Source organism: Hakea prostrata, chromosome 9, assembly GCF_041222555.1.
Source record: "Hakea prostrata isolate BN-2017 chromosome 9, UWA_Hpros_2, whole genome shotgun sequence".
NCBI lineage: Eukaryota > Viridiplantae > Streptophyta > Magnoliopsida > Proteales > Proteaceae > Hakea > Hakea prostrata.
The window spans coordinates 6715852-6739773 of record NC_142608.1 but is presented as its reverse complement, the minus strand read 5'-3'; the positions used below and the strand labels follow the sequence as shown (position 1 = coordinate 6739773).

The window sequence follows — 23922 nt, the reverse complement described above, 5'->3', positions numbered from 1 at the left end:
CTTTTTTCTTTCTCTAAATAGGATTATTTTTCTTCTTTTTTCCTTCTTTTTCCTTCTTTTTCCTTCTTTTTCCTTCTTTGATCAACCTTCAAACTCCACTCATTGCCTCAAGCAAATCCTTGTTGTTGAAGGAGTCCAAGTATTAAGATGATTCACTATAAATATAGATAAATATGAATCAGTATTTTCCAGGATAAATATAAATTACCTAAATTACTAAAATTTGGGGAGAGTGCGCATCTCGTGTTCATTTGCATGCAATATTAGGGTAAAGTGATACAAAACGAGTGTGAATACATGAAAACATATCCAATTAATAACTCAAAATAATATGCATAAAATAAATTTATCAGAAAACAATACAAATGAGGTTGGCTATGACAATGTCGACATCCAAAGTGACTCCCTCCGTGCAATAAACTTCATAACCTTTGTCACCCCATGACAAATGCAAGACTTGCTGGAAGAAATTTTGGTCATTACAAGATTCATTCTAGCATTATGTTTTTGTTCATCGCCTTCGTGAGGTTAATGTCGTAGCGAATCATCTCACTTGGCATGTTGTAATAGAGACAAAATATCTACTCAAGGAGATCAGTGCGATCACTGAGGCAGATTGGAGTGGACGTGTTTATTATCATACTTAGTTTACTTGCAGATTGGAATGGACGTGTTTATTGTCGTACTTAATTAACTTTCTTACTATATATACCATTTAATATAATCTAATATAAAAGTGCCTGTTTACCAAACAATCTTTTGAGAAATTTCTTCTCCATCTACAAAAATTAAATTGGGTTGAGATGTTCAAACTAATCTAGACAAGAGAAATAGACATTGACATAGCCATGACATTTTCTTCAATGATTCATTGGTTGAGACTTTAAGAAATATGAAAAGTCAAGTCAAGATTCAAGGGACACATTTTTCAAACATCCAATTAGGTTTCACTTGACTTTACATTTTCCTATCGGGGCTCTAACTTGGTGATTGACACTTTATTTATAGATTGACTTGATCTGGCGTCTTGCATATTTTGTCCTACAATAAACTTGCCTGGTTCTATTTTGTTTCGCATAAAAAATGCTGGTTCTGAGGGTGATGGAGGAGTAATTAAGTAGCTGCTCAACATAAGGACTACGTCCACCATGGTGGGTCTGTCATCTACATTTTCCTGAACACACAATAAGCCAATATGAATGCATCTCATCACTTCACTTGTTGAAATATTTTCTCTCAGGATTGGATCAACCAACTCTAATGCTGTTCCAGCTTTCCAATGTCTCCATGCCTGCAAGATAAACATACAAGATAGTAGGTTCAACAGATTTGCCTATTGGCTATTTCATAGGGAACTAGAGGAACAAGTATTCTTTTGGTCATAGTAGCAGCAGAAAATATACGATAAGTAAGGAAAAAGAAGCCAAAAATCCGTACTTACATAGCTTATAAGGTCTTCTTCTGCATACTCTGTTTGGTAGAAACTATTGTTCCTCTTTCCATTGATGATCTCCAAAACTGATACACCAAAACTAAAAACATCTGATTTTACTGAAAATTGCCCGTGCATTGCATACTCCGGAGACATGTAACCACTGCAATCAATTTATAAGATAATTTAAGCAATAAAGGTTACTTGGAGATCAAATGTACTAGGTCATATTTCTCATTTTTCCTCAACAGGTAAATATTCACTAGGTGCTAATCTAGCTTCAAGGCACAACCACAACTCTTTTTCCTCGTGAATGTAGGCTATCTCTATTGACGCAATTGATATCAGGTTGGTAGTCCTAATGAAAATTCCTTTTTCATGTCAAGCAATTCCTAACGGGCTGAACCATCTTAATGATGTAAAGTCATACCTGTTATTTTCAACTATAGGTATAACAGCTATGAGCCTTGCCCAAAATCAAGTTAGGTGTACATGATTCAGCAAACAAGTCTATTACTATATCTATTTCATCTCTACTTTTGTGAAACAAGATAATAAAGAAAGTAAAAAATTTGCTTTACCTCATCAAGCTATGTCACGAGACTTTAAATATTAGCCAACATTCTACAAAACTATGAAAATGAAGGAATAAGATTTTTTAAACTTACTAAGTCCCGACTATTCGATTTGTACTAGCTTCAGACTGTCCGATGCCAAAAATTCTTGCCATCCCAAAGTCTGAGATCTTTGGATTCATTTCCTCATCTAACAAGATATTGCTTGCTTTAAGATCCCTATGAATAACTCGAAGGCGGGAATCTTCATGAAGATAAAGAAGCCCCCGAGCAATCCCTTCGATGATCTTGTAACGTCTCTGCCAATCTAACTGTATGCATTTCTCAGGATCTGTAGTCATCCACATAAAACATGGAATAACAATTTAGGACATGATTAAGTTGATGGATGGTTCATCATGGGAAGCTAGTGTGTGGACATGTAAACAAAAGAGGTGAAGTGTCATGAATTTCAGTTTCTGCTTCTTCATTCACATAGAACAGTAATGTATAATACTTGAAAAATAAAATGAGAAAAATGACTAGCAAGGAAGAGAGAGAGGTGCGTGTATGGGACTCACCAAATAGGAAGTAATCTAGGCTTTTGTTGGGAACAAACTCATATATCAAGATCTTTTCTTCTCTCTCGAAGCAAAATCCTAATAGCCTAACAAGATTGCGGTGTTGAAGCTTTGCCGCTAACACGACCTCATTCTTGAATTCTTTTGCACCTTGCCTAGAAAGTTTTGAAAGCCTCTTGACAGCAATTTCTTGGCCGTCGGGAAGTTTACCCTGGTTCCATGATACAAATGATTAGCAAACTTATACAGACAAAACATTTGGTGAGTTCAAGTTTTGAAAGAGAGAGAGATCTAATTAGTTGCAACTTTTTCCTTTCAAGTGTTGATTAAGTTATAATTGATGAGGAATCTTTAGATACAATCTCTGATTTTCTTTGGAGATATTGAACACCTTCTAATGGTTTGTGTGAATACTCTTTGATGAATGGGAAAAGATTGTAGAAAAGAAATTTTGATTCAACATCATGATCCAATGAAACGTACCTTTAGTTATTCCAAATTCACAAATAGCCAAAAATTCTACTCAATTACACAAATAAATTTGAAATATACAAGAATTAATGGAAATTCCTTATTAGTTCGTAAGTCTTACCTTGTAGACACTACCAAATCCCCCTTCACCAATCTTATTTACCATGGAGAATTCTTCAGTTGCTTGAAGCACGGTACTGAAATCAAATTGCAATGACTCAGGAGTTATAATTGTGCTGTCAGCTGTGCACAAAGCCAACAAAGATGGGAGATAAATTGTCAGTTCAACTTTTTCAAAAGAGAAAATGTGGAAGATGATTAGAAACCGTTTGCTTCTCTACTTACATTAGAGTCTTTAAGAGAAAAATGCAAGATCACATCAAAATCTTATGTCTGTTTTATCTATGGTTCCAACTCAAAGATTGAACTGAGCATGTCAACAAGTTCAAGAAGTTAGGATACTGAGCTTTGGATAATAAGGTTAATCGAGCTACTTTCCAGGAGCCCAGTGACTACTTCTTGCGCCGCAGACATACTGATGGCACTCCCTAAGCACTGGGCTTCTATTAGAATTTTTTTCAGACTTTAAGAGGGAAGAGAAAAAAGAAGAAAGAAAAAAACGAAAAGCTTTTGTACCATTTTCCAGTCTCTCCTCTGATGTGGTGTCCTTTTTCTTCCGCATTAAGAAACAATACAAGAGAAAAGAAAAAAGAATCACTCCTGCTATGGAAATTGACACAAAAATGGGAACCATATGTTCTCTTATCACGCTTGCCTGTTCTGCGAGAGGGAAAAAAATCATAAAAAATAACATTCTCAAACTTAAATTTCAATTTGAAGAAAAATCTTAGACACCAAAACATAAGATTCTGGAGAACATAAAATGGATTTGCTTAAATTTCATGGGCAGAAGTAAATTAGTAGGAAACATAGCAACCACCCCTGTTTTAGGGGTATGCAATTTGGATATGCTCATTGAGCAGGTGTTGGGACATCTGTTGTTGTTTAGGAAACTGAGTGGGAAGAAAGAGAAAAGAGGAGGGGGGTCGAGGTTGGACTCGTAGCTGGTTTTGAATGCGAGGTACGTAGGATCAACGCTGGTGCCGAAGTTGAACAAGAAACATTGGAAAAAAGACGAAGAAAAGTAACAAGGCTGTGGCTCGTCGTTTAGTGTTAGAACATGGTTGCCTTGTCTTCCAAATCATATTATTTTAACCTGATCATTAAATAAAGTATTCACCAGCAATTTGAATATAATATTTGGCAGATAAAATTCACCAGCAATTTGAGGTTCCTTGCGTAGTTCAAATTCATCATATAGTCAGGATTTAAAAATCAGTAGCTCACCAGGAGATGGCAGAGACGAAATAGTTGGCGAGGGAGCCGGTGCTGAAGCTGAGAGTTCATAGAAACGGTACACCTCAAACCTAACAATACAACTCGGATTGAAAACCCTTCCTCCTTGCTTGGTAGTGGGAAGATAATTCTTGACATACTCAAGGCAACTTGAACACTCATTCCCTGATAAATCAGGGCTACACTGTGCCAAAGTATACAGAGTCTGTAATTGCGTAAAATTAGCTTCTTCAGTGGCGAATCGAGTGGAATTCATGGCAGCTTTAGTTGAAACCTTGCTTGTCGTGTTGGATACGAGCTGGCTAAACCGAGTTGTGTCGGTGATGGTCTGCGCCTTCGACATCATCACAGTGAAAGTGGTGAAGAGGGAGGTGTTAGAGTAACGCAACATACACTCATCGTACCAAATCACTGCAACTGTTCTACTGGGGCAGTGCTGCCTTGATATCTTTAACGGCGAAGTTGACACAATCACGGCAGGCATCGAGGGTTACATCGCCTCTGCAATCGTAGAGACTGTAAACTGTATCAGGACTTGTTGCCAACGGCATACTCGTTGCTATAGGTGATCCCATTGCCGATGGAAAGAGAAGATAGAAGGATGTTTAGGTTGGATTGATAGCTAGAGCTAGCAGTTGTGTTGGGGCAACTGTGGAAGAGGTAAAAAGGGTCGGCGCAGTTAGTGAAGCTGAAGAAGCAAGAGAGAACGAGGGAGAAAAACAACACAGCTGTGACTCTCGGGTTCATCTTCGCAAATGGTTTCATCGCCTCTCCAAAATCTTCCCCACCTCGAGCACTGTATCTCTGAATTTCACGGCTTAAGAAGAAGATAATAGCGGAGAAGAAGCAAAGTCTTCACTAACCATGCCCAGGTCTCCCATGTAGAAAAAGCTTCAAGCTGCGCATTTGACAATCCTGCAAAATCTTGCATCATCAGAATCTCAGTCAATATCTATCTAGATCAAAATGTCAACCAGATCCTGGATTGACGATTCAAAATACATCCCTCTCATGTGAGGCAATTTTATGCAAGGAAATTTCCTTGTCAAACAGTGACCTGATAAAATTTCATTGCCTTTTTCATAACTGAAAATAATTCTAAACAAAGCCGTCTAAGTTTTTTTTTTTTTTTTTTTTTTTTGGGTAAGTCGTCTATGATTTTTTTGTAAGAGCAACTTGTATATAAATATAAATTACCGATTACTAAAATTACAGGAAAGTGCCCAACCGCCTTTGTCACCCCGTGGAATATTTGTACTAAACAATATTGATTCAAATTTATCTATATTTATAGTGAATCATCGTAGTACTTGAACTCCTTCAATAACAAGGATTTGCTTGAGGCAATTAGTAGAGTTTGAAGATTGATCAAAGAAGAAAAAGGAAATAAAAAAAATCCTATCAAGAGAAGGAAGAAAGAGGAATCCCATTTTTGGGTGTGCTTTGTTTGGTTTTGATTAAGTCCTTCATCGAATGGTCATCTAACATTCGATCAAGCTGATTTTTGAATAGGAGTTTTAAAACTTCTACAGCAAGATGTGGTGGCGATGAGAACATCGAAATCCGAAGTGACTCCCTCCACACACTAAACTTCATAAGCTAAACCTTTGTCACCCCATGACAAATGCAAGACTTGCTAGAAGAAATTTGATCAGTACAAGATACATTCTGGCATTATGTTTTTGTTCATCGTCTTCGTGAGGTTAATGTCGTAGCGAATCATCTCACTAGGCATGTTGTAACAGAGACAAAATTTCATATCTAGTTTCAATCTACTCAAGGAGATCAGTGCGATCACTGAGGCAGATTGGAGTGGACGTGTTTATTATCATACTTAGTTTACTTCGGATTGGAATGGACGTGTTTATTATCGTACTTAATTAACTTTCTTACTATATATACCATTTAATATAATCTAATATAAAAGTGCCTGTTTACCAAACAATCTTTTGAGAAATTTCTTCTCCATCTACAAAAATTAAATTGGATTGAGATGTTCAAACTAATCTAGACAAGAGAAATAGACATTGACATAGCCATGCATGACATTTTCTTCAATGATTCATTGGTTGAGACTTTAAGAAATATGAAAAGTCAAGTCAAGATTCAAGGGACACATTTTTCAAACATCCAATTAGGTTTCACTTGACTTTATATTTTCCTATCGGGGCTCTAACCTGGTGATTGACACTTTATCTATAGATTGACTTGATCTTGCATCTTGCATATTTTGTCCTACAATAAACTTGTCTGGTTCTGTTTTGCTCCGCATAAAAAATGCTGGTTTTGAGGGTGATGGAGGAGTAATTAAGAAGCTGCTCAACATAAGGACTACATCCACCATGGTGGGTCTGTCATCTACATTTTCCTGAACACACAATAAGCCAATATGAATGCATCTCATCACTTCACTTGTTGAAATATTTTCTCTCAGGATTGGATCAACCAACTCTAATGTTGTTCCTGCTTTCCAATGTCTCCATGCCTACAAGATACGTATACAAGATAGTAGGTTCAACAGATTTGCCTATTGGCTATTTTATAGAGAAGTAGAGGAACAAGTATTCTTTTAGTAGTACTAGCAGCATAAAATATATGATAAGTAAGGAAAAAGAAGCGCAAAAATCCGTACTTACATAGCTTATAAGGTCTTCTTCTGCATACTCTGTTTTATAGAAACTACTGTTCCTCTTTCCATTGATGATCTCCAAAATTGATACACCAAAACTGAAAACATCTGATTTTACTGAAAATTGCCCGTGCATTGCATACTCCGGAGACATGTAACCACTGCAATCAATATATAAGATAATTTAAACAACAAAGGTTACTTGGAGATCAAATCTACTAGGTCATATTTCTCATTTCTCCTCAACCGGTTAATATTCACTGCTAATCTAGCTTCAAGGCACAACCACAACTCTTTTTCCTCATGTATGTCAGCTACCTCTGTTGACGCAATTGATATCAGGTTGGTAGTACTAATGAAAATTCCTTTTTCATGTCAAGCAATTCCAAATGGGCTGAACCTTTTTAATGATGTAAAATATCAGTTATTTTCAACTATAGGTACAACAGCCCAAAATCAAGTTAGGTGTATATTATTCAGCAAACAAGTCTATTACTATATCTATTTCATCTCTACGTTTGTGAAACAAGATAATAAAAGAAGTAAAAAAGTTGTTTTTCCTCATCAAGCTAAGTCACGAGCTTGTAAATATTAGCCAACATTCTACAAAACTGTGAAAATGAAGGAATAAGACTTTGAAACTTACTAAGTCCCGACTATTTGAGTTGTACTAGCTTCAGACTGGCCAACGCCAAAAATTCTTGCCATCCCAAAGTCTGAGATCTTTGGATTCATTTCCTCATCTAACAAGATATTGCTTGCTTTAAGATCCCTATGAATAACTCGAAGGCGGGAATCTTCATGAAGATAAAGAAGCCCTCGAGCAATCCCTTCGATGATCTTGTAACGTCTCTGCCAATCTAACTGTATGCGTTTCTCAGGATCTGTAATCATCCACATAAAACATGGAATAACAATTTAGGACATGATTAAGTTGATGGATAGTTCATCATGAGAATTGGTGTGTGGACATGTAAACAGAAGAGGTGAAGTGTCATGAGTTTCAGTTTCTACTTCCTCATTCACATAGAATGGTAATGTATAATACAATGAAAATAAGATGAGAAAAATGACTTGCAAAGAAGAGAGAGAAGTGCGTGTATGGGGCACACCAAATAGGAAGTAATCTAGGCTTTTGTTGGGAACAAACTCATAGATCAAGATCTTTTCTTCTCTCTCCAAGCAAAATCCTAATAGCCTAACTAGATTGCGGTGTTGAAGCTTTGCCGCTAACACGACCTCATTCTTGAACTCTTTTGCACCTTGCCTAGAAAGTTTTGAAAGCCTCTTGACAGCAATTTCTTGTCCATTGGGAAGTTTACCCTGTTTCCATGATACAAATGATTAGCAAACTTATACAGCCAAAACATTTGGTGAGTTCAAGTTTTGAACGAGAGAGAGAGAGATCTAATTAGTTGCAACTTTTTCCTTTCAAGTGTTGGTTGAGTTATAATTGATGAGGAATCTTTAGATACAAGCTTCAATTTTCTTTGGAGATATTGACAAACAGTTTATCTTTGAACACCCTCTAATGGTTTGTGTGAATACTCTTTGATGAAAGGGAAAAGATTGTAGAAATTTTGATTCAACATCATGATCCAATGAAACGTACCTTTAGTTATTCCAAATTCAGAAATAGCCAAAAATTTTACTTAATTACACAAATAAATTTGAAATATACAAGAATTAATGTAACTTCTTTATTAGTTCGTAAGTCTTACCTTGTAAACTCCACCAAATCCCCCTTCACCAATCTTATTTACCATGGAGAATTCTTCAGTTGCTTGAAGCACGACACTGAAATCAAATTGCAATGACTCTGGAGTTATAATTGTACTGTCAGCTGTGCACAAAGCCAACAAGAATGGAAGATAAATTGTAAGTTCAACTTTCCAGAACAGAAAATGTGGAAGATGATTATAATGGTTGAGATAAAAATGCAAGATCACATCAAAATCTTATGTCTGTTCTATCTACGTCTGCAACTCAAAGATTGAACTGACCCTGTCAGCAAGTTCAGGGAGTCAGGATACTGAACTTTGGCTAATAAAGTAAATAGAGCTATTTTCCAGAGCCCAGTGACTACTTCTTTTGCCGCAAACATACTACAGGCACTCCATAAGCGCACTGGGCTTCTATTAGAAAATTCTTTTAGACTTAAAGGAAAGAAAGGGGGGGGGGGGGGGGGGGAGATCCGAAAGCTTTTATACCATTTTCCAGTCTCTCTTCCAATTTGGTGTTCTTTTTCTTCCACATTACGAAACAATACAAGGGAACAGAAAAAAGAATCACTCCTGCGATGGAAATTGACACGAAAATGGGAACCATATATTGTCCTGGTACGCTTGCTAGTTGATCTGCAGAAAAAAAATCATAAAAAATAACATTCTCAAACTTAAATATCCATCTGAAGGAAAATCTTAAGACACCAAACATAAGATTCTGGAGAACATAAAATGGATTTATCGTAGGTGCGTTGTATTCTTCTTTTCTGAAGAGTGTTTGAGAGTAGATTCATGGGCAGAAGTAAATTAGTAGGAAATATAGCAACTACCCCTGTTTTAGGGTATGCAATTTGGATATGCTCATTGTATGGTATTCTAAAGCAGAAACTCACCAATAATCAAACGAACAAACAAAAACCCACCAATGATTGGTGCTTCTGTGGATCGGAGAAGGCGGCGGCGGCCAAACAAGAATAGGCGAAGGAGCAGGTGTTTGTATTGGATTCGTAGCTACTATTGAATGCGAGACGAGTTGTATTGGGGCATGAGTAATCGTACGTAGAGGTTGGTAGGGAGGTTCAACGCTGGTGCCGAAGTTGAACAAGAAACATAGGAAAAACAAGTTGAAGAAGAGTAACAGGGCTGTAGTGGCTCATCTCGTTTAGTGTTAGTACATGGCTGCCTTATCTTCCAAATCATATTATTTCAACCTGAACTTCCAATATATATAGTTTTCACAAACAATTTGAATATTTCATGAAAACCCCTTGCTCAAAAAATTTAAATTGGCAGATGGAAATTCCGTAAGAAACAGAGTAGAAATTCCTCGTCGTTCAAATTCATCATATAATCGGAATTTAAAACTCAGTAGCTCACCAGGACTGGTAGTTATTCCGTTATTCGGAGATGGCAGAGACGAAATAGTCGGCGAGGGAGAAGGTGCTGAAGCTGAGAGTCCATAGAAACAGTACACCTCAAACCTAACAAAACAACTCGGATTGAAAACCATTCCTCCTTGGCAAGTGGGGAGATAACTCATGACATACTCAAGGCAACTCGAACACTGATTCACTGATAAACCAGGGTAACACTGTGCCATAGTATACAGAGTCTGTAATTGAGTAAAATTAGCTTCTTCAGTGGCGAATCGAGTAGAATTCTTGGCAGCTTTAGTTGAAACATCAATCGTCGTTTTGGCTATGAGCTGGTTAAACCGAGTTGGGTCGGTGATGTTCTTTGCATTCGTCTCCATCACGGTAGCGGAAACGGTGACATTGGTGAAGATGGAGGTGTTGGAGTAACGCACCATACACTGATCGTACCAAATCACTGCATCTGTTCCGTTAGGGCAATGCCTGATTATATCTTTAACGGCGAAGTTGACACACTCACGGCAGACATCGGGTGTTACGTCGCCTCTGCAATTGTAGAGACTGTAAACTGTATCAGGACTTTTGCCGACGGTGTACTCGTTGTTATAGGTGATGCCGCTGCCGATGGAAAGAGAAGATAGAAGGATGTTTAGGTTGAATTGGTAGCCAGAGCTAGCAGTTGTGTTGGGGCAGGTGCTGTACACGTAATTAGGGTTGGTGCAGTTAGTGAAGCTGAACAAGCAAGAGAGAACAACAAGGGAGAAGAACAAGACAGCTCTGACTCTTCGGTTCATCTCTGCAAATGGTTTCACTGTCTCTCCAAAGTCTTCCTCACCTCGACCATTGGTTCTATGAATTTCTGGGCTTAAGAAGAAGAAGATGATGGAGTCTTCGCTGATCATGCCCAGGGTGACAGGGTCTCCCATGTACAAAAAGCTTCAAGCGGCGCATTGACCATCCTACTTCACCTTATTTCTTAATTTTAACACCTTTACCCAATAATGTTTCTAGCAATAACAAAATTGAGATTTTCTTACAACTTGAAACCAAGGAGTGGAGTGTGGGTTAAGACATCTCTCCATTATAGATGCAGCAGTTTGAGGGGTCAGCACTCAGCAATACTGAGAAATAAAAAAATGGAAGTTACATTCACAAAAATAAGACTTGATTTGTTTAATACCTGATGATACTCTTGCATTGCATTATTCAAACTTGGTTGGTACACATTGCTTGATAAGTCATCATTTTAGCTACCATACAAATCAAATAAAAATCAAAACCACTTGGAAGGAGAAAGGTTGGCTACTGGCTGAACATGCCATAGGCCAGCAACAGCTCCCCTGTTTATTCCTTCATCTCAACACCTCTCCTTGGCGTGCTGCTTTCAGTTTTATTCTTGACTTTGATCGCTTTCAAAACCTCTTCCAAAATCTTTCCATAATCTATATATAAGCCTGGTAAGTGTAAAATAACAGCTAATCGGGTCTAATCTATATTACTTTTAGATTCATTTATTTTCGATGAAAAAAAACCTTGAATGCCTACTGATGAGCACATTTATATATGAAATCTTAGTACATAAATCATGCATTTTACACACTTAGAATGGAGCTACCTTGGGTTTTATGTTGTTTTTGCATATTTTAGGACTTTTCAAGATTTAAGCAAATATTTGGAGTTTTAGGTATGAAACATGCAATTTTATACGTCAAGAGGTCCGTTCAAATTTTCAAATGTGAAAATGAGCCTGATCTAGAGTATGATGGGCTAGAGAGGTGATTATGAGCCAACTCCAAAATATTTTACAGATTAGTAAACAAATTTTTATCTATGGCTGAGATTGGAAATAATCAATCAAATCTACAAATATATTATTGAGAGAGTCCTAATGGAGAGAAAGAATCCTTGCATGCTTTAGTATTTTATTTCTTATTTGGGACTTGATCAAAGAAGGAAAAAGAGGAAAAAGAATCCTATTTAGAGGAGGAAGAGGGAAAAATCTCGTTTTTGAGTGTTTCTGTCCAGTTTCGATCAAGTCATTCATCAAATGGTCATCCGGTGTCCGATCGAGCTGATTTTTAGAGGAGAGCTTCAAGACTTCTTGATCTTCAAATCAAACGGTGGAATTGTGCATTTGATCTCTCTAAGTCAGTCTTATTAGTATGCCAAAACCCTCCTTGGTTGAGTCAAATAGGAACTCTGAGTTTGATTCAAACTCTACAAAAAATCATATCACATCGTAAACTCTATAAAATGAGACCTTACTCCAGCAAGGGGGAACGTGTTTTAGAGCTTAGGAGAAGCACGCTTTATTTTCTCTTTAGTTTATTTAGGCTTTCTTTAGTTTTCTTTGATTGCTTTTGTGAAATTCTAATTTCTAGATTGAATGTTTAGGTTTAATTTTTCTATGTAATGCAATTTAAAGTTTAACTTCAACTTCAAGTTTCAATTTTGAGGATTTGTTTTTCTCTGAGTCTAGTAATTGTAGATCTAGATCATTCGTTAGGGTTGGCTGAGATTTGAATCGTTCGTTCAAGTCCTTTTTTTTTATTTGAAGTCCAAAGACGCAAGTAAGTAACATTTTTCAATAATCTTCTCTCCCCCCTCTATTCCCGCTTCTATCTACCTAGGTTCTTGATCAAAGATGCATACAGTCGTGCTTTTCTTTGATTAAGGTTTCCATTTTCCTTTGATTGCTTTGTTATTGAACCGCAGGCAAATCAAAATTGAGTTTTTTTATGGCCCAAAAAGCATGATGTTCCATCTCAACTGAAAGATGACAGACTTTACCATAAACTAAACAATAAGGAGATTGACCAAGTATGGTATTATATGCAGTTCGGTAAACCCATAATGCATCTATCCATTAGATTAGGATTTACAGTTTTCTCTAGAATTTGTTTGATTTGCCTATTGGAAACTTCTATATGTCCACTAGTTAAGGGGTTGTAGGGGGTAGCTACCTTATGGATACTGCCATATTTTTTAACTAGGGCCTCAAAACGTTGATTGCAAAAGTTTTGCCCCTATCACATAGGCCTAGACATACCAAATTGAGAGAAAATATTCTCCCCTAAAAATTGGATGCCCACCTTATGGTCATTGGTTTACAAGCACAGGTTCAATCCAGACATGATCCACTGCTAATAAAATGTATTCATTTTCAAAAGACTTTAAAAATGAGGGCCATGTAATTTAGGTTATAATAGTGTTTGGATGCTAGTTTCACTCCAATATTAGTAGATGCAATATAAAAAAAAGTCAATTATTTATGATTTATCCCTTTTTAAATTAGTCAATCTTTGTGTTATATGATCAATTATTTATGATTTATCCCCACCCACTTTTTTAAATTAGTCAATCTTTGTTGATAACACCAGTTATACTTTTCCTAGAGGTTTTAAATTTAAATAAATTTATTTTCTCCTAAAAAAATTAATAATAAAAAAAAGTTTGCAATAATGGCTTGTGTACTAATTGTTGGAAATAAATGTACAATCAACATGAAAAACACTTTGGAAATAAATGTACAATCAACATGAAAAACACAAGCAAAAACATACAATGATAAAAAATTGTTTAGGTTTGTTCATTTGAAAAAAAAAAAAAAAAAAAAACTTCTACCATTTCCTGAAAACCTGTCCACATCATTCTCTGTTATAGTTTGCTTCACATTACTAACATTTATAGGGAAATCCAATACCCTCATGCCTATATAATTAGAACTGTATCCTTATACAAGTAATTAATTCAAAACATATTTCAATTAGTCCTGTCAAGCTCTAATTATATGGATCAATAAAATATAGCACACGCCCAAACCTAGCATTAATTTTGCCCAGATTATCAAGTATTCCATGAAAATAGACTTCAGCAGCATAGAGAACCCATTAACATTTATTTTTATTCTTACTCAACTCTCGACACAGAAGATCCTTACAAACAAGGTCGAATTATGATGCCAAGAATTTACAAAAGCCCAGATTTCCAACATGGTTGAATTCAGATACCATGAATTTACCAAAGCCCAGATATCCAATCTCATTAGAAAATATCCAAATCGACATGGAAGCTGAAACATGAGGCTTATCAAATTAAGGTGGGTTGTTCGTTTCCAGAGACGAGCCTCAGAGCCTGCCTCACTACCACACACACTCTTGGGTATTAAGGAGTTTGATAGTCAGAAATTAAAGAACCCGTTGGCATTTTTCAGATTTTTTTTGATTCCCCTTCTAGCATTTTGACATATTTGTAAACTGAGAACAAGCGAAAAATGCATTTATTTATTTTTTAAAAAATAAATTTTACATTAGAAACTCTTGACCACAAAGTGAAACAGAACAATCATCAATAAAGAATAAATGAGAATCCATTAAAGTATCACTCAGTGTCCTTCAGTCGTCTTAGGCTCTTTTGGGAGCATCTCATTCTCATTGCCTATTTAACACTTGTCGTGTGTTTGGTTTTCGAATGTGGAAGTTTGTGGTTTGTTTGTAGGGGGTTGTTCTTAGGCTGTCTTTTTTTTTTTAAATAATGGCGTTAGGACTTCGTTATAAGTGGAGCAAAGATTATGTCTCTAAGACGTTGCTAAGGTCTGCTCACAAATTGTCGTTCCAAGCCAGCTTCAATCACTATTAGAAACATGGTGTTTGATATTAAACAATTGGGGTCCTTCCTTATTACATGTAACTTTTCTTATGTGCTAACCACTGCGACCTAAAAGGCCAAGTCAATGAATCATAGGACCTGAATGGTATAAACTCCTAATCAATATTTTATGTAATCTAAAACACTAGAGTCCTAACACCACAGCCACAAGACTCTTAGAACTATACAGAGAAGGACTCCAAGAACACTATGAAAAAGGACTCTGTTTCTATATAAAGTTTATTTACTAATTCATTGTAAATTAATGTGATTATTATTTTTCATGCTCTTTCATATGCATGCTTAGACTCTCTTTTTCCTCAACATCTCTCTCTCTCTCTCTCTCTCTCTCTCTCTCTCTCTCTCTCTCTCTCTCTCTCTCCCTCTTGCTTTCTTCAACAATTAGAATCTTTCCATCGATGATCGTGACTAGATCATACCCAAAGATGGATTCTCATATTCGAATCAAGGGTTGATTTAGTTGAAAGAGATGAAGTGGATTATAAGCCTTCCTTCGTTGTGGTCTTTGGATTGAGATAGACTTGCCAGCATGTTAAGGACGAAATTCGGATTTGGATCATCCCAAAATCAAATCGAGGAGGGTTGATCAAAGTTAGAATTTCGGACTTAAGAATTTGCCTGAAAAGGGAGTGGTCGGTCAAAGTGGTTGATTGACCCAACCAAACGCCAGAAGCAACCAGCTGGTCATTGGCCCTGTTAGTCTAAGTTTTTCTCTGTTTTGATTTCTGTTCTTAATAAATCTTTTTAATCCTAATCTAGGTGATCACTGAGGTTTACTAGACTTATTATCTATGTAGTTTAATTCCACTTTCAGTAGTTTTTCTACTTCGACAGTTAAGGTTATATTTCCAAATAAATGCATTGACATGTATTGTGATGAATTGTATATAACTTCAAATGCATAAGTGATTTTATAATTTGTTGTTACATTAGTTTAAATGATTCAACGATTACAATATGTTATGAATGATGGTTAGTTGTACACAATTTACAATGTGATGTTGAGTGACTTGTTATGTGATATTGAATGATAAATTGATGTAGCTATGATTGAGGGTACCTTTTTGGATATGCTTATCTTGGGATATCAAGGACTGTGGTATGGGACATTGTTCTCTGACGCCCCCATCACTATCATGGTTACTGGATTATATACCTAGGAGGTTTAGATTGTATAGTTAGAAACCCTTACATGCTACTACCCTTTTAGCAGGGGTATTGAAACTAAATGACTCATGATAATGGTGATGTGACTTTGTTTCATCCTACAGCAGTAGCCAGTCCGTGCAGAGACTTAGTAGTCCATTGTTGAGTCATACAATGGTAGAGTTGCATATGTTAAGGTTGGGCTCATAAGCATCCAATTAACGACTTAGGAGTCATGAGGGGACATGAGAGCATCCACCCCAACAATATGTGAATGACCATAGGGTTAGGGAATGGAGTCCAACAGAGGTAGTCAATCCATGAGGATTCTCATTCCTAGGTGGAAAAAGATTCTGAACCGAATTGGTTAGTGCCATAGGGGAAGTATCTGGACCACATGTAGTATGTTATTGTATGACCTTGCATTGGGTTAGGATCCTTGACATATGCTATTACTCATGACAATGGCTGTAGTAAGGGAGTGTGTACCTAAATCCCAGTCATGGTTGTTTGACGAGGACTGTACCTTTGTCCGGGATCCCAACAGAGGTGACCAGTCCGTGACGGATCAGAATTACTAGACCTACCCAGAGGAGGGCTGGTGTTACGTCTTAAAGCATGTCTGTCATACTAAATATTTGCATAGTTAGTTACTAGATGCATCCGTACATATGCATATCATTTTTCACTTATGTTACTTACCATGATATAAAGTTGACATATATATGAGATGTGTTGCCTTACTAAGTTCGTCATAACTCATCCATTTTGTGGATTATTGTTCATTACTTAGATGGCAATACTGAAGTGGGAGAAATTCTGTATGATTGGGAGAACCCACGTGAAGAAACTCTGAAAGCGTCAGTGAGAGGTAGCGATGTACAGCACGAAACTACCTGTGGATGCATAGAGTGCGCTTGCAGCTCCTACTGATGGCAAAAGAATGCAGGTGGCTCGTCATTTTGCTAAAATGATGAAGGAATGTTGGATGATCCCATTCATCAAGAAATTAAAAGAGAAGACCGCTATCCTTAAAGAGAGAACATAATAAAAATTAAACTTTGATTTCTTTTTGCTTCCGCTAAGATACTCCTTTTTGGACACATTTACTTTATTCATTTCCATGATTCTTTCCTTTTTAGATGTTGGACACATGTATATCCTTTTCATTTAATTATTGAATTATTCTTGCTCTTGATTTCTTATTATGGGTATTTATTTTCATTGACGGCTAAACTGTGGATCTTGTGACTGTGGGTCGCACCACGAGTTGTCGGGTGGGATCGATACCGGCAGATGGGGTGTGATAGATGCAATATAAAAAACTCAATTATTTAATTATGATTATCCCCACCCTCTTTTTTAAATTAGTCACTCTTTGTTGATAACACTAGCTATACGTTTCCTAGAGGTTTTAAGTTTAAATAAATTAATTTTCTCATAAAAAATTTAAAAAAAAGTTTGCAATAATGCATTGTGTACTAATTGTTGGAAATAAATGTACAATCAAGAAGAAGAACACAATCAAAAACATACAATGGTAAAAAAGTGTCTATGCTCATTCATTCAAAAAGAAAAAAAAAAAAAAAGCTTCTACCATTTCCTAAAAACCTCTCCACATCATTCTCCACTTTACAAAGTGTTATAGTTTGCTTCACATTACTAACATTTAGACGTATAAATGGATAGTCAAAATCCACCTTTGTATTTACATTCGTATTCGTTTAAAGGTGTCTGTATCCTAAATTTTTCTTACCAGAAAATATATGTATTCGTTCCTTAAGCAAATTGGGATTCGGATAATTGTTTATCGGATCAAATAATATCCAGATAAAAAATTATCCGGGTAGAGTAAAGTATTCAACATTTTTTTCTCTGAAAATTGATGATCTGATTCGAAAACCGGTAATTGGATAATCGAAAATTAAAAAAATTATCCAGTTAAAGTTAAGTATTAAACATTTTTTTCTTCAAAAAATGACGGATAATCGGATTCGAAAACCGATAATCGGTAACCCGAAATTGTAAATTGAAAATTAAAAAAAAAAATGACAATCACCAATCAATAATCGGATAGTTATCGGATATCCGCTAAAGTTCCAGATTCCAATTAGGATGCCTTCCCTAAAATTCTGCCGGATTCGGATAGCGGTTTTGCGGATCACATTCGGATTCAAATACTGGTATATCCAAGCTGAATCCGATCCGCTTACAGGTCTACTAACATTTATAGGAAAATCCAATACCCTCATACCTATATAATTAGAGTTGTATGCATATCTAAGTATTTAATTCAAAATATGTTTTAATTAGTAAAGTCAAACTCTAATTATATAAATCCATAGAATATAGCACACGCCCAAACCTAGCATTAATTTTGCCCAGATTATCAAGTATTCCATGTAAATAGACGTCGGGCGCATAAAATTCCAAGTCTTACCAAAAGTAACCCATTAAAATTTATTTTTATTTTTACAACTTGACCGCAAAGATCCTTACAAACAAGGTCGACAAGGTCGACTTGTGACACCAAGAATTTACAAAAGCCCAGATTTCCAACATGGTTGAATTCAGATACCACGAATTTACCGAAGCCCAGATATCCAATCTCATTGGAAAATGTCTAAATCGACGTGGAAGCTGAAATATGAGGCTTATCAAAGGTGGGTTGTTCGTTTCCAGAGACGAGCCTCAGAGCTTACCTCACTACCACACGCACTTGGGTATTGTTGTGGAGAAAATATAACCGAATCGGGTTCATCTTCGGTTCAGTCTTCGACCCTAGTTGGGGGTGGCCCAACCCCGGTCGGGTTCAGACATACGCAAATACTAAATCCTTGCGGTTCCAAGGATAGGCATGACCACCAAAAAATTCATAGAAATTTGTCACTCTAGCACCTTGTGCTCTTTGCATCCCTCTCAATGAAAGAAAGAGATTGAAATGTTAACTCTGATCACACATCTCCAACTAAGCAAACTTACATCTTTTCTTTACAATTGGACTTGAATTTTCAACACACATATTATGAGAACTGATCAGGATCTATGGGCACTTCAACCATAAAATCTTCCTTAATTCTACTACACATAAATGTCTTATGGAATTTTCAATTCAGTCAGAAGACATACTGAGATTGTGGCATCAATGTTGCAAACCTCAAGAGTTGGGAAGTAGAACCAGAGACTCCAGCCTGACTCTCACCGAGGTATGAGATCAGAAACAGTGACTACATTTTCAGAACAAATGACAGTGGAAGACTGATTAGTTTGGACTGGAACTCTTCCCAAAGCAAATGCAGGTTCTGTAGGCTGAGGAAGATCTTTAGAATCACTTTCCAGCATAACAATGATATCAGACATGCTGGGTCTATCATCTGCTTCTCTTTGAACACACAGAAGCCCAATATGTATGCATCTTAATACTTTTTCTGTTGTTGTGCATGAGCTAATCAACAAAGGGTCTACAAAATCCAAGACTCTGCCTTCATTCCATATTCTCCATACCTGTAATTCATATCTAATAGCTTACAAATTTTCACTTCCAATTCTATAGTTTTAAATAAAAGAAAAATTAACAGTAGGTCTTACATATGCCAAGAGGGTCTGTCCATGCTCCTTAAGGTAGCTATTGTTTCTCTTGCCACTTGCCATCTCAAGCAAAATGACACCAAAGCTGAAAACATCAGACTTCACAGAAAATATCCCTTCCATTGCATATTCTGGAGACATATATCCACTGTTTGAGATGGAAATTGTTTCAGTCAGTAACTAGGACATAAGCCTGCTAGATTATATGATTTTCTCACAAATTTCTGTTTTAGTTTAAATAAGAAAATGATAAGACTTACTAGGTTCCCACAACTCGTTTAGTATTAGCAGTATTCTGATCTCCAACAAAGATCCTTGCCATGCCAAAGTCTGAAATCTTTGCTGTCATTTCTTTATCCAACAAAACATTACTAGGTTTGAGGTCTCTGTGGATAATCTTGAGTCGTGAGTCTTCATGGAGATAAAGAAGACCTCGGGCAATTCCATCGATAATGTAAAGTTGTGTTGTACAATCAAGTTGTGAGCGCTTGATGGGATCTAAATCACACAAAAGGACCATGTACTGGGTCATATTCAAAAGAAATTGAAGGAGAGCTTAAGAAATCATAATCTAGCAAAGTAATCTTTATGAGAAAAGATGATTTGAAGTTACACCCAAAACAAAACGAGATGGAGGGGAAAGGAAGATCATACCAAATATGAAAACATCAAGGCTGATGTTAGGCATGAACTCATAGATGAGTACCTTTTCGTCTCCATCTACACTACAACCTAGAAGCTTCACAAGGTTCCTGTGTTGAAGCTTTGCAATTAGTATAACTTCATTCTTGAACTCTTCTAAACCTTGCCATGACAACCTTGAAAGCCTTTTCACAGCTATTTCCTTTCCATCCGGTAATATCCCCTGTAAGTTCCCTTGAACCCAGTTGTTTGTTACCATAAAGGTTCAAGAATCCATAAGAAAAGATGCAATTCCTATAAAGGTGAGATGTTTCCTTTACCTTGTAAACAGTACCAAATCCGCCATGTCCAATCTTGTTCCCATCTGAGAAGTTATCTGTGGCGATTTTTATAATATCCATATCAAACAGAGGCAACTCTGATGAATCAATCTGACTCTGTTCTGGCATATTCTGGAAATTGACTTGTTTGGTGGTCGTTATTTTGGTTAATATTGGGTTTCCGTTTTTTTCTTCATCTGCAAGAAAGCTGTGAACTTTAGTTGCTGATATGTTGAAAAGGATCTTCTTCTACAGCATTAACACCTTACCTCGTCTTCCCTCTCTTCTGCAGAGGCAGTAAACACAGTATCCAGCAAGAAGAACTAGTACAGGTATTCCAACGCCAGCAATAATCATAATTAGATTTCTTCTGTTGCTTCCTTCAGATTCAGAAAAACAGGGAAACACATTAAAAATGGGCTTAAGAAATATCAATATTTTTTCAAGTATATTAGCAGTGCTCACCCTTTACAGTTGAAATTTGAAAACTTAAATCGCAACTTGTATCGAGAATCTTTCCTCCTTGATGTGTAGAACAGCATCCTTCGAGGTCTCCCATGGCATCTCGAAGGCAAGTTTCACAGTCAGTAGAAGATATATCACCAGTACACTGAGCCACGGCAATTACCTTGCCTTTTCCTGGGACTTTAGCTTCTCTTGTTGTAAATAAACGATCAGAAGAATTAGAGGAAACCTGACTAGCAAGTTCGTCCAGCAAATTCTGCAAAATATTCTTAAAGTCACCTGGGTTCGACACATTTGGCTGATGATCATTCCACAGAGGATACTTTCCAGCATAAACCATTACAGAGAAGAAATTCTTGTATGAATAGCGCAATTGGCAAGATTCATACCAGATGGTTGCGTCTTTCTTCTGAGGGCACAAAGAAAGGATGTCTCGACTTGAATTCTCCACACAATTCTGGCAAACCTCGTGGGTGACATCGCCTCTACAGATTGCACTAGCCCATAGGCTCGGTTAGTGTCGATGCCTACTGAGGTGTTATAGAAACCTCCCGAGAGAGAGGTGTTCGACGAAAGTCTTGAGAGAAGAACCTTAAGATTAGAATCAAATGTGCTGTTGGATTCATATTTGGCTGGACTAGGGCAATAATAATAAAGAGGGTCTGCCAAGCAGGACCCATTGAAGTTCACCATTATTAACCATGAAAGCAATAAGTGCAGAACTGAAGTGGAATCTCTGGCAACCCTGAAACTATGAAGATACATGATCTAAGAGAACAGTCAGGCTGAAACTTGAGAGAGAAATAAACTCAAAACTGGAAAGAAATTTAAACCCATGTCAGGGAATGGAAGCAGAAAATGTTTGGCATTTTCTAAAGCTACAAGCTGCTGCTACTTCCTCTGAATTTCCCTAACAGTGACCAAAGGCAGAAAAATTGAAGGGGTTTTGAATAGGTCATGTCATGTGTGATCTGAATTCTAATACCAGCATTTGAAGACTGATCTACACATCAATATATTTTGGTATTTGGTATGTGATGCAAATGATCTGTTTTCTTTTATCAGTTTGAAACTCTTTAAATATATACATTGTGTTTCGTATGGAAGAGTGTGAAATATTTTCCATTGGCTGCCAATCAAGATTCTTGCTAGCTAGGCCTACCCAAGTAGCTTGAACTCAGGACAAAGAAATAAGACAAAGAGAGTCTTTCTCTTAACCAAATTCAATTTAATATTATAGTCCATAGATCTAAATTTTTTTAGAAAGAAAAATTTATTCAGTGAAATGATTTGTCAGAAAATAAACAATAAATCATTGTATTCAAAAATATTGTTTAATCACCCGAGATGAGGGAGTACTTTCACCAGAAAACAATTCAATTTGTTTTATCAAAAACAGTCTGAATCAAAATCCTCGGGCTACAACCAACATGTACTTAACAAGTGGACTTTCCAAGACGATATTATTTTTACACACAAGAGGCTCAGAGGCAACACCCTGTAAGTCTCATGCTTTGAATCCTTCGCTTCTATAAATAATATTTGAGTTTTCTTTCCTTTTGTCTTCTAAGTTCTAACCATGGCTAATACCTACATAAATATAATATAATAGCTTGATGTTCTATTTTTTATGGTTGACGTACGACAAACGGATTAGTCATGTTCTCTGCAAAAAAACAAAATTAAATGGGCTGTCGATAATTAGATGTGCATATTATATTGAATTGCAAAAATTTATATCCAACACACCTGTGTAGCTTCTCCACCTGTATAGCTTCCTTTCCTTATCTATCTAAACAGTTTTACTTGGCTAGTTTTATCCACTGGATCAAAATAAAAAGAAGAAGCTCTTATTCAGTAATAGCTATCTTCATTTGACTAGGTACATTCGTGCCTTACGCGCACCTCAATTACATCCAACACACCCTGGAGCTTCTCCACCCGTATAGCTCATTTCCTTATCTATCTAAACAGTTTTACTTGGCTAGTTTTATCCATTGGATCAAAAGAAAAAGAAGAAGCTCTTATTCAGTAATAGCTATCTTCATTTGACTAGTACATTTGTGCTTTACGCGCACCTCGATTACATCCAACACACCTGTGTAGCTTCTCCACCTGTATAGCTTCATTTCCTTATCTATCTAAACAGTTTTACTTGGCTAGTTTTATCCACTGGATCAAAAGAAAAAGAAGAAGCTCTTATTCAGTAATAGCTATCTTCATTTGACTAGTACATTTGTGCTTTACGCGCACCTCGATTACATCCTCAAAGGGAGAACTTTTGTCGTCCGCAAAAGTCGAACCCATGACCTCTTCACTAGTAAGTATGGATCTTACCACTCTACCAACCCTGCATTGACCTTCATTCAGGTTTTTTGAAAAAAGAAGGAGCTGCGCCTCTATATGGAATAGCAAAGAACGAAAGGACTTTGAAGCTACTAATTTGGTCAATCGAATTAAAACAATAAATAATTCTAATATATCAAGATGATGAAATTCATTACATAGGTTAAACCTATTCAAAGTTCTTTAACTCTATTTCCTAGATTATGACTATGTCATTTGTTCTGACTTTTTTAATTAAATAATAAAATTGTGATAAATTTTTTTTATATCACTTCCAAGATAAAATTTACTATGTTAGATAGTAATTCAGTCGAAAGATACAAGAAATGAGAGAAGACTTTCCAACCTTCTTACTTAAGGAGGTTTGACTTAATGTTATAGAACAGGGAATCCAATCATGGTAGAAGGGACTATCCTCTAAACTTAGTGAAGGAAAATTTTCAATCATATGATAATGTAGACATTTTATAAAATAAAAAAAAATAAAAATTCATTAGGTCCTCTCTCTCTCTCTAAACAAATTCCCAAAATAAACGTTAGTTTCCATTGTCCTTATCTTTCAAAGTGCAAGTTCTAATGGCACACTGCTATATTGATGTGGTATCATAAGAAATTACATGGAAGAAA

The 23922-nt window shown here is 36.4% G+C and overlaps 1 protein-coding gene and 2 pseudogenes across 3 annotated transcripts; all 3 read right to left on the bottom strand.

Moving 5' to 3' along the window:
* Positions 1 to 837: 837 nt before the first annotated feature.
* LOC149004345 (cysteine-rich receptor-like protein kinase 10) lies at positions 838 to 5195 on the bottom strand (annotated as a pseudogene). The gene is made up of 7 exons (XR_016175458.1): positions 4386 to 5195; positions 3675 to 3818; positions 3160 to 3281; positions 2568 to 2778; positions 2101 to 2338; positions 1442 to 1595; positions 838 to 1291 (listed from the first exon to the last, which is right to left on the bottom strand). The product of XR_016175458.1 is annotated as a cysteine-rich receptor-like protein kinase 10 (transcript).
* A 1351-nt stretch (positions 5196 to 6546) lies between these two features.
* On the bottom strand, positions 6547 to 11035 carry LOC149004344 (cysteine-rich receptor-like protein kinase 10). Its single transcript, XM_089167723.1, has 7 exons — positions 10113 to 11035; positions 9233 to 9371; positions 8745 to 8877; positions 8136 to 8346; positions 7670 to 7907; positions 7031 to 7184; positions 6547 to 6879 (listed from the first exon to the last, which is right to left on the bottom strand). The coding sequence occupies exons 1-7, from the start codon at positions 11020 to 11022 to the stop codon at positions 6556 to 6558; spliced, it is 2109 nt and encodes a 702-aa protein (XP_089023849.1). The 5' UTR covers positions 11023 to 11035; the 3' UTR covers positions 6547 to 6555.
* A 7357-nt stretch (positions 11036 to 18392) lies between these two features.
* Positions 18393 to 22026, bottom strand: LOC149004343 (cysteine-rich receptor-like protein kinase 10; annotated as a pseudogene). The gene is made up of 7 exons (XR_016175541.1): positions 20950 to 22026; positions 20754 to 20864; positions 20485 to 20681; positions 20177 to 20387; positions 19783 to 20020; positions 19523 to 19670; positions 18393 to 19438 (listed from the first exon to the last, which is right to left on the bottom strand). The product of XR_016175541.1 is annotated as a cysteine-rich receptor-like protein kinase 10 (transcript).
* Positions 22027 to 23922: the final 1896 nt, after the last annotated feature.